We start from the raw sequence: 12,458 nt of genomic DNA on the forward strand, positions 1-12,458 counted from the left end.
AGCGGACGGGCACTCTGTCTCTCTCTGTCTCTGTCTCTGTCTCTCTGTCTGTCTCTCTCTCTCTTTCTCTCTCTTCTCTTCCATTTCTTTCCATCCCTCTTCCTCTCCCCCATCCTCCTTCTCTCATCCCCTCTGCCTCGCATCCTCATTCTCCGCTTCTCTCTCCTTCTACATCTCTCTCCCTCTCCCTCCCTCTCTTCCCCACCCTCCCTCCTCTCCCCTTCTCCCATCCCCTTCCCCACCCTCTCCCTCTCCCTCCCCCACCCACCCTCCCCCTCCCCTTCCCCCCTACCCACCCTCCCCTCCATACTCCCTCCCTTCCCCACCCCCCAACCCTCCCCCTCTCCCCTCCTCTCACCCCCCTCCCTCTCCCTCTCACCCCCCCCCATCCTCTCCCTCTCTCTTTTATATAAGCGAAATCCACCCAATGCGATCAAAATAGCGTAACTGGCGCGGGTAAACAAGCCTTTTCTGGACGAGTTAAAGCGCCTCGGCCGCGACGCCGCCTCCCGACCTCTGGGCTCGGCCGGGTTTGCTTCTTTGTTTGTCTGTTTTGTTTTTGTTTATGTTTGTTTGTCTGTTTGTTTGTTTGTTTGTTCATCTGTTTGTTGTTTGTTTATTTGTTTATCTGTTTATCTGATTGCCTGTTTATTTGTTCATATGATATTTGTCTGTTTGTTTCAACGAGGACAAACCAGGAAGAAGAGAAACCAAAGAAAGGCGAATGAGAATGAGAAGAAAGAGAAAACAAGAAGAACGAAGGAAGAAGAGTTAATATATGAAGGACGGGGTCCTGAGAATGACGTGAGGGTTTGGGTGGGGGGATGGGGAGGGTGTCCTTCTCCCTCCCACCCTTCCTCCCATCCACCCTCCCTTCCTCCCACCCCCCATTCCCCCTCCTTCCCCCTTCCTCCTCCCCCCATCCTCCCTCTCCCTCCTCCCTCCCTCCCATCCACCCACCCCACCCCCCTATCCTCCCACCCACCCTCCCTCCTCTCCTTCCCTCCCACCCATCCCCCCCCCCCCTCCCCCTTCCCTCCCTCCTTTCCCCCTCCCTCCCTCTCCCTCTCCCTCCCCTCCCTCCGAAATCTAGCAGGGCCTCCAACCGCGCGAAGGCCGACCCGAAAGGAATCTCGCGTCCTGCAAACTTTGGACGCGACCGAAACGAACGTGAGGAGAAAGTCCCTCGGATGGTGAGGCCGAGGGAGGAGAGAGGGAGATAGAGAGAGGGAGAGAGACAGAGACGTTGAGAGAAAGACCGAGAGAGGAAAGACAGACAAAGAGACAAAGTACGATCGAGAGAGAAGAGATGAGAAGAGAGAGAGAGAGAGAGTGAGAAGAGACCGAGACAAGAGATAGAAAGAGAGAGAGAGAGAGGGAATAGAGCGAAGAGTGAGAAGAGACCAAGAGACGAGAGATAGAAAGAGAGAGAGAGTACAAACGACAGAGAAAGAGAAAGAGAGAGAGAGAGAGAGAGAGAGAGAGAGAGAGAGAGAGAGAGAGAGAGAGAGAGAGAGAGAGAGAGAGAGAGAGAGAGAGAGAGAGAGAGACCGAGAGAATAGAGAGAAGAGATCGAGAGAATAGAGAGAAGAGACCGAGAGACGAGAGACAAACCGAGAGAGAAAAAGAGAAAAAGAGAGCGAGAGAGAGCATGAATGAGAGCGAAAGCCCCGCCCCCGGGATGCGATGCGGGCAGCCTGTCATTAACAAAAATGTGATGGCTCCGGCCGTGTGTCAAAGGGCGGAAACAGCTGGTAAAAACGGCCCTCACAACAAACACACAAACAAAAACATTAAAGCCGAGGAGTGGCTCAATCGCGCCCTTGGGGAGGGGGGGAGAGGGGAGAGAGGAGGAGAGGGGAGGGGAGAGGAGGGAGGAGAGAGAGAGGAGAGGGAGGGAGGAGAGAGAGGAGGAGAGGAGAAGGAAGAGGAGGAGGGAGGGAGGGAGGGCGGGAGGGAGAGAGGGAGGGAGAGAGGAGAGGGAAGAGGAGGGAGAGAGGGAGAGAGAGAAGAGGAGGGAGGAGAGGGAAGAGGAGGAGAGGGAGAGAGGGGGAGTGGTGAGAGAAGAGAGGATAGGCGAGAGAGGGAAAGGGACGGGAGGAGAGCAGAGGAAAGAGGGAGAGATGAAGAGAAGAGGCGAGAGAGAAGGGAAGAGGAGAGAAGGAAAGGAATGAAGCAGGGCGGAGTTAAGTGGGGGGAAAGGGAACGAGGTAGAGAGGAGGGGAAGGAGGAGGAGGGGGAGGGGGGAGGGGAGGGGAGACTACTCTGGCAGCCTAAGTAAGTATTTTCGTCGCACTTCTAACCCCCAAAACGCCCACCAAGGAATATCAACAGATGCACGCTACGTTTAGGAGGAGGAAGAGGAAGAAAGAGAGAGAGGAAGGGGAAGGAGAGCGGAGAGAAGAGAAGGAAGGGAAAGAAGAGGAAAAGGGGGAAATAGAGCGGAGAGAAAGGGTGGAGGAAGAAGAACGAGAGAAGAGGAGGGGGAATAGAGCGGAGGGAAGAGGAAGAGGGGAAATAGAGCAAAGAGAAAAGGAGGAGGAAGAGAAAGGTGAAGGGGGATATAGAGAGGAGACAAAAGAAGGGGAAAGAGGAGGAGAAGAAGGAAGAAAGAGTGCGGAGAGAAGAGGAAGGAGAGCAGAAGGGAGAGGAGATGGAGAAAAACGACGGAGGAGGATAAGGAAGAGCAGAAAGACGCGAACAAGGGAAACAAGGAGGAGGAGAAGAAGAAGGGAGAGCAGAAACAAAAAGAAAACACAGAGGAGAAAATAAAAGGACGAAAAAAGAGAAAGGGGATTAGAGAAGGGTAAAAAAACAGGGAGAGGAGAGTCCGAGGATTAACCGACGCAGAACAAATAAGAAAGAGGAATTAGAAAAGGAAGAGAGAGAGAGAGAGAGAGAGAGAGAGAGAGAGAGAGAGAGAGAGAGAGAGAGAGAGAGAGAGAGAGAGAGAGAGAGAGAGAGAGAAAGAGAGAGAGACACTCGTTAAAAGGAGGAAGTCTAGGAACAAAGTACACACAACAACCTTCCACGTGGCGATGCGCCCAAAACACCTTTCCACCCCCCGCCCCCTCCCTCTCCCCCTGCCCCCACGCCCCCATAAGAAGAGCCCCCATCACTCTCCTTTCCCCTCTTTCACCCATGAGAAGACCCCCCTTCACCTCCTCCCCTCTCCCCATTCCCCAATGAGGATAACCCCCTCTCCCTTCTCCTTCTTTCTCCTGCATGAGAACACCTCCCATACTCCCATACCCCATGAAAACTACCACTTCCCTTTCGACCCCACCTCCCTCCCCCATATCCTCATGAACCCAACCCCCTCCCTCCCCTCCCCATACGACCACCCCCTTCCTCCCTCCCCTCCCCATACGACAACTCCTTCCCCCTCCAACCACAATACCCCCTTATGACCACTCCTTTCTCCTCCCCTCCCCTCCCCATACAACCACCCCTCCTTCCCCCTCCATCACCTCCCCATACGACCACCCCCTTCCTCCCTCCCCTCCCCTCCCCATACGACCACCCCATCCCTCCCTCCCCATACGACCACCCCCTTCCTCCCTCCCCTCCCCTCCCCATACGACCACCCCATCCCTCCCTCCCCTCCCCCTCGAGAGAGAGAAAGGGCGCCTCTAATTCTCCTAACCTTTTAATCTCGGGCGTTAAGTGGCGTGCTTGCATTAATGAACGCCAATAATAAGATGAGAAGAGGGGAGAGGAGGGGAAGGGAGAGGAGAGGGGGGGATGGGAGAAGGGAAAGGAGGGAGAGGGAGAAGGTGAAGAAGGGAGAGGGAGAAGGTGAAGAAGGGAGAGGGAAAGGAGGGGAAAGGGAGAGGAGACAGGGAGAAGGGGAGAGGAAAAAGAGGGGAGGGGAGAAAGGGAGAATAATCAAGCCCTATGCAACGAAGGTGGGCGTGGTGGGCGCGAGGGGTGGGCGTTTTGCGTGAGGTGGGCGCGTTGGCTCGTCCTCCTTCCCCTCGAGCGAGAGTGCCACGCTACACAAACCACCGCCTCCTCGCCCTCGCTCTGACACCTACCATCCCCTCCCCCTCCCCTCCCCCTACACGTACACCTCCCCCCCCCCACCTCTTACCAGTGCCACGTCTTCTTCGAGTGCCACACCAGGCGGGCTCCTCTTCTCTCCTCCTCCTTAAACTTTTTTTCTATTCCTCCTCTTGCTCTACCTCTTTCCCCTACTCTTTCCACTTCTCTCCTCTTTCTCTTTCTCCTTTTCTTCTTCCTTCTTCTCTTCTTCCTCCCCCTCTCCATCCTCTATTCCCTCTTCTCCTTCCTCCCTCTCCTTCTACTGAGGTCCTCCTCCTACTCCTCACCTCCTTCCCCTTCTCCCTCCTCCTCCTCCTCGCCTCCTCCCTTCTCCCTCCTCCTCCTCCTTTCCTCTTCTTCTCCCTCCCTCCCTCCTCCTCCTCCTCCTCTTCTCCTTCCGCATTGCTCTCCCTCCCCAAGGGTGGCGTGACCCTCGCATACTCACCCTGATAACGGTCCCAAGGCGAGACGGTCCCACCACAAGTGCGTGTGTAGAGTCCCCTTCTCCTCTTCCTTCTTCTTTTCCTCCTCTATATCTCCTCTCCCCTCCCCCTCTTCTATATCCCTTCCCCTTTTCCCTTCTATATCCCCTCCCCCTTTTCTTCCCCCTCTCAGCTCTCTACATTCCCTCTCCTTGCCCGCCACCCCCTCTATATCCCCTTCCCCTTTCCCTCTCCTCCCCCTTCCCCCACCTCTACGCTCCCCTCTCCCTCTCCCCCTTTCCCACCTCTACTCTACGCTCCCCTCCCCTCTCCCACTCCCCCTCCCCCATCTCTACTCCTTCCCCAAACATCCCCGAGGGTCAACCAGGTGTGAGGGGAGGCCGAGACGGAGGATGAGCCTCCCCCCCCCCCCCTCCCCTCATTCCCCTCACCCGACTCGCTGACCCTCGCTCCCTGACCTCGCCTCACTTCTCTTGCTCTCGCTTCCTCCTCTTCGCTTTTATCTCCGTTCTTCGTATTTCTTTTCACTTCTACTTTTCTATTGTGGATTTTTCAGCTTTTTTTTATTATTCTCCGACCCTTGTTCCTCCTTTTATTGTCTCTTCTTCCTACGCTCCTTCTCTTTCTCTCTCCTTTTATAACCCGTCTCTTATCCACGCTCTCTTAAATCCCATTTACTCAATATTCTCCTTCTCCTTCTCTCCTCCTCTTCTTCTTTCACTCTATCTTGCTACTCTTTCCATCCAATATTCTCCTTCTCTCCCCTTTCACCTCCTCCTCCCCCTCCTCCTCCTCCTTCCCTCCCCCTTCCTCCTCCTCCTCCTCTTCTTCCTTTCACGCTCCAAAGTACCCATTCGCCGAGCTCTCTCTCTCGCCCCTCTACTTCTTCCACCAAAATTTCTGACGTGACTCTTCCCCCTCTCTTCATCACCTCTCCCCTCTTCCTCTTTCGCTTGATTTCCACGTCCTCCTCCAACTTCCCTTTCTTCTTCCTTTCTTTCCCCTTCTCTCTCTCTCTCTCTCTCTCTCTCTCTCTCTCTCTCTCTCTCTCTCTCTCTCTCTCTCTCTCTCTCTCTCTCTCTCTCTCTCTCTCTCTCTTTTTTTTTTTATACCCACGACACGGAACAAAAACGAAAGCCCATCAGCTGGCAATCTTTTCTCTTCCCCTTCAAGAAAATATTTCATTCAAGATTTCTCTCCCTCCCTTCTTCCTAATCCCCCCCCCTTCCCTCCCTGCGTGACGTCATCCCGCCCCCCTCCGTCTCCCCCTTCCTTCATGCCAAAGTCCCCCCCTCCCAGACCTCTCCCTCCCCCTCCTCACCCCCACTACTTCCTACTTCCTGACTCCCTCGACGTCTAAGCGACCCCCCCCTCCTAATGCCGTCGCTGGGGCATTCCTGTGCCTCTTGGAGTCCGCTACACCTCCTCCCCCTCTTTTCCTTCTTCCTCTTATTCTTAATCTTATTCCTCCTCCTCCTCTTCCTCCTCCCTACCCCTCTTCCTCTTCCTCCTCATTCTCCATTTCCTCTCCCTCCTCCTTTTCTCCCCTCTCCCTCTACCTCTTCTCCTTCTCCTTTCCTCTACTTCTTCCCCCTTCTCCTTCTCCCCTCTTCCTCCTCATTTCCCATTTCCTCTCCCTCTTCTCCTTCTCCTTTTCCTCTGCTTCTTCCTCCCCCTTCTCCTTCTCCCTCTCCCCTCCCCCTCTTCCTCCCCATATCGGACGACCTGAGCCTCGCCTCCAGGGTCGTGACTCGATCGTCCGAGTATTAGCGTCTCGGGAACGGCGACTGCGAAGCGCCTGACGGGGACGGCGCCGCGCCCCTCGCCACGCCACGCCACTCCGCGAGGGCGAGGGCGAGGGCGAGGCACTCCGCGCGTGGGAGGGATAAGCGGTAATTCGCAAGGGAAACGAGGGCGAGCACGACGAAGACGAAGACGAAGACGACGAAGAAGAAGACGACAAAGACAATGACGACGTAGACGTAGAAGACGAAGGCGAAGAAGAAGAACACGACGACAAAGACGGAGAAGACGAAGAAGAAGAAGAAGAAGAAGAAGATGCTGATGACGACGACAAAGACGTAGAAGAAGACGAAGAAGAAAAAGAAGACGACAAAGACGAAGACGACGTAGACGTAGAAGATAAAGACGACGACAACGACGACAAAGACGAAGAAGACGAAGACAAAAGACGAAAACAAAGACAGACGTAGACGTAGCCGTAGAAACCCCACCGAAAATACCTCTCCGGTATCCTTCCTTCCTTCCTCCTCGAATTCCTCTCTCCGACCCCCCCCTCCTCCTCCTCCTCCTCCCCCCTTCCCCAACCCCTTTATCTCCTTAAGCTTCTTCCTCCCTTCTTCCCCTTCGAACCCCTTTACCTTTCTTCCCTTCCACCCCCCACCCCTACCCCACCCCCACCCCCTACCCCCACCCACCCAACCGCCCACCCACCGCAACACCCCAAACCTGTCAAACGTATTAATAGCCCGCTCCCTCCGCCCCCCTCCGCCTCCCACGCCCCCCCACCCCCCACCCCCATACACACACAGAGGCAGAGACACGCCCAGCTTACCCATCGCCCGACCCCTCGCGAAGATCCCACACCCATTCACACGTTTCTATCTCTCTAGCTATACTATTTTATCTCTCAATCTCTCTATAATCATACTATTTTATCTCTCAATCTCTCTATAATCATACTATTCTATCTCTCTATATCCACACTATTCTATCTCTCTATATCTCTATATCCATATTATTCTATCTCTCTATACCTATACTATTCTATCTATATCCATACTATTACATCTCTCTATATCTCTCTCTCTATAATTTTCTCTCTTTATATATATATCATACAAAGAGAGAGAGAGAGAGAGAGAGAGAGAGAGAGAGAGAGAGAGAGAGAGAGAGAGAGAGAGAGAGAGAGAGAGAGAGAGAGAGAGAGAGAGACTCTGAGAGAGGGAGAGAGGGAGAGAGAGGGAGAGAGAGAGAGAGAGAGAGAGAGAGAGAGAGAGAGAGAGAGAGAGAGAGAGAGAGAGAGAGAGAGAGAGAGAGAGAGAGAGAGAGAGAGAGAGAGAGAGAGAGAGAGAGACTCGAGAGAGGGAGAGAGAGAGAGAGGGAGAGAGAGAGAGAGAGAGAGAGAGAGAGAGAGAGAGAGAGAGAGAGAGAGAGAGAGAGAGAGAGAGAGAGAGAGAGAGAGAGAGAGAGAGAGAGAACGAAAATAATAATATTACAACAATAATAATAATAATAATAATAATTAATTCATAATAATAATAATAATAATAATTAATTCATAATAATAATAATAATAATAATAATAATAATAATAATAATAATAATAATAATAATAATAATAATAAATAAATAAATAAATAAATAAAAAATAATAATAACAACAAATAAGTAAAACCGAAAAAACGAAAAAAATGCGACTCCGCCCCCCCTCCGCCCCTCCCCCCTCTCCCCCCCCCCCTCCCAACGCCCGCCAATCAATGCAATATTCATCATCGCGGACGCCCTCGACATGCTTCACGCCCGACACGCGGGGAGTACTCGCGTGCCCCTCCCCGCGCAGATCCCCATCAGGAGGCCGTTGCTTTACCACATGACATGACGAGCTGACATGAAGAAATGACATGAGGAGCCGACGTGAATTGCTGACATGAGAAGCCGACATGGGGAACTAACATGAGGAGCCGACATGATGAACTGGCATGAAAAGTTGACATGAGGAGCTGACATGAATAGCTGACATGAAAAGCCGACATGGAGAACTAACATGAAGAACCGATATGAAGAACTGACATGAGGATCCAACATAAAAAAAACTGACATGAAGGACTGACATGAGAATCCAGCATTTAAAAAAAAAATGACATGAGGATCCAACATAAAAAAAAACTTACACGAAAAACTGACATGAGTATCCAATATAAAAAAAGACACAAAAAACCGACATGACCCAACACAAAGACCTGACCTTACAAAATAAAACCTAACCCGAAGACCCGACATGACACGAACGAAAAAGGATAATTGACATGCGACTTCCACCAAGGAAAGACAATCCACCTGCCAACGCCAAGAGCCCCACCACGCCATCTGTTGCACGCCCCCCCCCCCTGCTCCTAAAACCTCGCATGATCGTTAACATCAAAAGGAGAAACAATCTTTTTCTTAATGAAATGAAGACGTAAAAATAACCTATAAAAATAACATACGTAATAACAATATGTATATAGACTGAAAGAGATGGACAGATACATACACAATAACAATACATACATAGAGAGAAAGAAATAGACAAATACACACACAATAACAATCCATATATAAATAGAGAAAAAGATAGACAGATAAATAGATCCAGATAGACAGATAGATAGACCCAGATAGACAGACAGACAGACCCAGATAGACAGACAGATAGACCCAGACAGACAGACAGATAGACCCAGATAAAGACAGACAGACAGACAGATAGACCCAGATAAACAGACAGACAGACAGACAGACCCAGATAGACAGACAGATAGACCCAGACAGACAGACAGATAGACCCAGATAAAGACAGACAGACAGACAGATAGACCCAGATAAACAGACAGACAGACCAAGATAGACAGACAGACAGACCCAGATAGAAACAGACAGACCGAGATAGACAGACAGATAGACCCAGATAAACAGACAGACAGACAGACAGACCCAGATAGATAGACAGACAGACAGACAGACAGACAGACAGATCCCAACCGCCAAGACGCAACAAGGCCGTCTGACAGCGCCTCCGACGGGCCACATGCTCCACGCACTGCGGATTCGCCCTCATTTCTATTCGGGACAACAAGAGTCACATGAACACGCGTCTGAGGGAGGGAGGGAGGGAGGGAAGGGGAGAGAGGGAAGGGGAGAGAGGGAGGGAGGGAGGAAGGGAAGGGGAGAGAGGGAGGGGAGGGGAGGGAGAGAGGGAGGGAGGTAAGGGAGGAAGGGAAGGGAGGGAAGGGGAGAGAGGGAGGGAGGGAGTGAGGGAGGGAAGGGGAGAGACGGAGGGAGGGGACAGAGGATAGAGAAAGAGAAAAGACAGCGAGAGAGAGAGAGAGAGAGAGAGAGAGAGGAGGGGGGAGAGGGAGAGGGAGGGAAAGAGAAAGAGAGAACGAGAGAGAGAGAGAGAGAGAGAGAGAGAGAGAGAGAGAGAGAGAGAGAGAGAGAGAGAGAGAGAGAGAGAGAGAGAGAGAGAGAGAGAGAGAGAGAGAGAGAGAGAGAGAGAGATAAGAGAGAGAGAAAGAAAGATAGATAGACAGAGACAAACACAAAAAGAGAAAGAAAGAAAGAAACAAACAAACAAAGAGAAATAAAAATAAAAATAAAAATAAAACGAGAACGCGAGAGCCCCCCACACGTCAACACAGTCCCCACACCCATAAAAGAGCCAAGCCCATCACCGCCGTCCGCAGAAGACCCCAAGACCCCACGTGCCCGGCCGCGCACCCCGCACGAGGGGTCCCAGATGTACGAACGATATAGAAGGAAGCACGACAACAACTAACAAATAACGACAATAACAACAATCACAACATCAGCGACAATTATCATTAACAAACGACAATCACGATAACGACAGCCATCAACAAACATTAAAAAAAAAAAAAACCAATTACAAACGATAAACAAACTGCCAAAGAACAACAAGTAAACAGCCACTAAAAACCAACCAACAATTACAACAACCAAAATCAACAAACGGAAAAAACAACAATTACAACATCAACAAACACTAACAAATAACAACAAACAGATTCCACCCAAACAACCAAACAACCCAACAGCCCCCTTACACAACCCCTTCCACCGCCCGGACGAGCCCTATGCCGCCGCTGACCCCGCCCCCTCGTCCTCGACCACGCCCCCTGCCCCCCCCCGCCCCCCCACACAAACACCTCCCTCGCACCTGGCCGGACTCTCGGGGGAAGCGCGCAATGACAATGAAAATCCCCCTTTAAAATCATGGTACCCGCCCTCCCGGTGTCCTCTTATCTACCCCCCCCCCCCCGCCCCCCCTTTTAGAACCATAAAGAACACAATTTAAGAAATATAAGTCGACGATGAATAAGAAAAAAAAAAAGAAATAAAAAGAAAGTAAAAAAAAAAAAATCCCTTATCTACTCCAGAGAAAGTAAATTAATACATAATCTAATCAATTAAAAAGGAAAAAAATATTCTTAAAAATCCACTTAAAATAGAGAGAAAGAAAAAACAAAACAAACAGATTCAAAGATAATCCCTAAATCCCTAAATCCTAGTACACGTTTTCCCGGTGTTCTGATAACCCCCCCCCCACCCCCCCTCCCCCCTTTATGCTATTCAAGAGCACTCTTCCTACAGGCTCCTAACTACTTCAAAGAAAAAGAAAAGAAAAACAAAAACAAAAAAACAAACATAAAAAACAATAATAACTAACTACTTCAAAGAAAAAAAAACAAAGAAAAATTAGAAAAAAAACATAAAAAAGAATAATAATTAACTACTTCAAAGAAAAAAAAACAAATAAAAATTAGAAAAAAAACATAAAAAACAATAATAATTCCATCTCTACTTCAGAAAAAAAGTAAATCAACTGATAAATCGAAAAAAAAAATAATCCATAACATCTACTCCAAACCGAGAGAGAGAAAAAACAGAAAAAAAACAGATAAAACAAAAACAGACAGACAAAAGACAGAAAATAATCAGCAAATCCCAAAATCTTGGACACGCCCTCCCAATGTCCTCATCCTCCCCCCCGCCCGCCCCCCCACCTTTCTATGCAATCAAGAGCACTTTTCCTACATGCTCCTAACTGCTTCAAAATCGTCTTTTTTTCCTACTTCAGAGAGAGAAAGAGAAGAGAAAAAAGAAAGAGAAAAAAAGAAGGATAATAACCTATCGATTTCTACTTCATTTTCGCAGGAAAAGTAAGATGACTATATATAAATCCCAAAAAAAAATCCCCTTAATATCTACATTAAGCCGAGACAAAAAAAAACAAGAAAGAAAGAAAGAAGAAAGAAAGAAAGAAAAAAAGATAAGAAACAGAAAGAAAGAAAGAAAAAAACGATTTCAGCCAAAGGAAAATCGCAAAATCCCAAAATCGTGAACACGACCTCCCGGTGTCCTCATACAAATACCTAGAAAAGATAAGAAAAAGAAAGAAAGAAAGAAAGCAGAAGAAGATGAAATCGACCCCGACCTGACCAACCCGACCCGACCCGACCCGAAAGAAAGAAAGAAAGAAAGAAAGAAAGAAAGAAAGAAAGAAAGAAAGAAAGAAAGAAAGAAAGAAAGAAAGAAAGAAAGAAAGAAGAAGAAGAAAAAAATAATCCATAAAATCTACTCCAAACCGAGAGAGAGAAAAAGAAAAGAAAAAAAAAAAAGATAAAACAAAAACAAACAGAGAAAAGACAAGATAACCCCATGAATCCCAAAATCTTGGACAAGGCCCTCCCGTATGTCCTCATCCTCCTCCCCCGTCCCCCCCCCCCACCTCTCTATGCAATCAAGAGCACTTTTCGCGAAATAAAAATCGTCTTTTTCCTACTTCAGAGAAAAGAAAGAAAGAAAGAAAGAAAGAAAGAAAGAAAGAAAGAAAGAAAGAAAGAAAGAGAGAAAGAAAGAAAGAAAAAAATTACTAATTTCTGATCTACTTCGCAGAAAGTAGATGAATATATAAATCCCCCCAAAAATCCCCTTAATATCTACATTAAGCCGAGACCAAAAAACAAAAAACAAAAAACAAAAAAAAAAAAAAAAAAAAAAACACGATTTCAGCCAAAGGAAAATCGCAAAATCCCAAAATCGTGAACACAACCTCCCGGTGTCCTCATACAAGTACCTAGAAAAGATAAGGAAAAGAAAGAAAGAAAGAAAGAAAGAAAGCAGAAGAAGATGAAATCGACCCCGATCTGACCAACCCGACCCGACCCG

At 49.0% G+C, this 12,458-nt stretch overlaps 1 protein-coding gene across 1 annotated transcript in view; it reads left to right on the forward strand.

Moving 5' to 3' along the window:
• The window catches only part of LOC138861991 (parathymosin-like), a 10,450-nt gene extending 3,750 nt beyond the window's left edge, over window positions 1–6,700 (forward strand). The window contains exon 3 of the mRNA XM_070122489.1: window positions 6,392–6,700. Within this exon, the coding sequence (XP_069978590.1) occupies window positions 6,392–6,700 (309 nt within the window). The remainder of the gene's footprint in view (window positions 1–6,391) is intronic.
• Window positions 6,701–12,458: the final 5,758 nt, after the last annotated feature.

This window comes from Penaeus vannamei, chromosome 6 (genome assembly GCF_042767895.1).
Source record: "Penaeus vannamei isolate JL-2024 chromosome 6, ASM4276789v1, whole genome shotgun sequence".
In the NCBI taxonomy this organism is placed as follows: domain Eukaryota; kingdom Metazoa; phylum Arthropoda; class Malacostraca; order Decapoda; family Penaeidae; genus Penaeus; species Penaeus vannamei.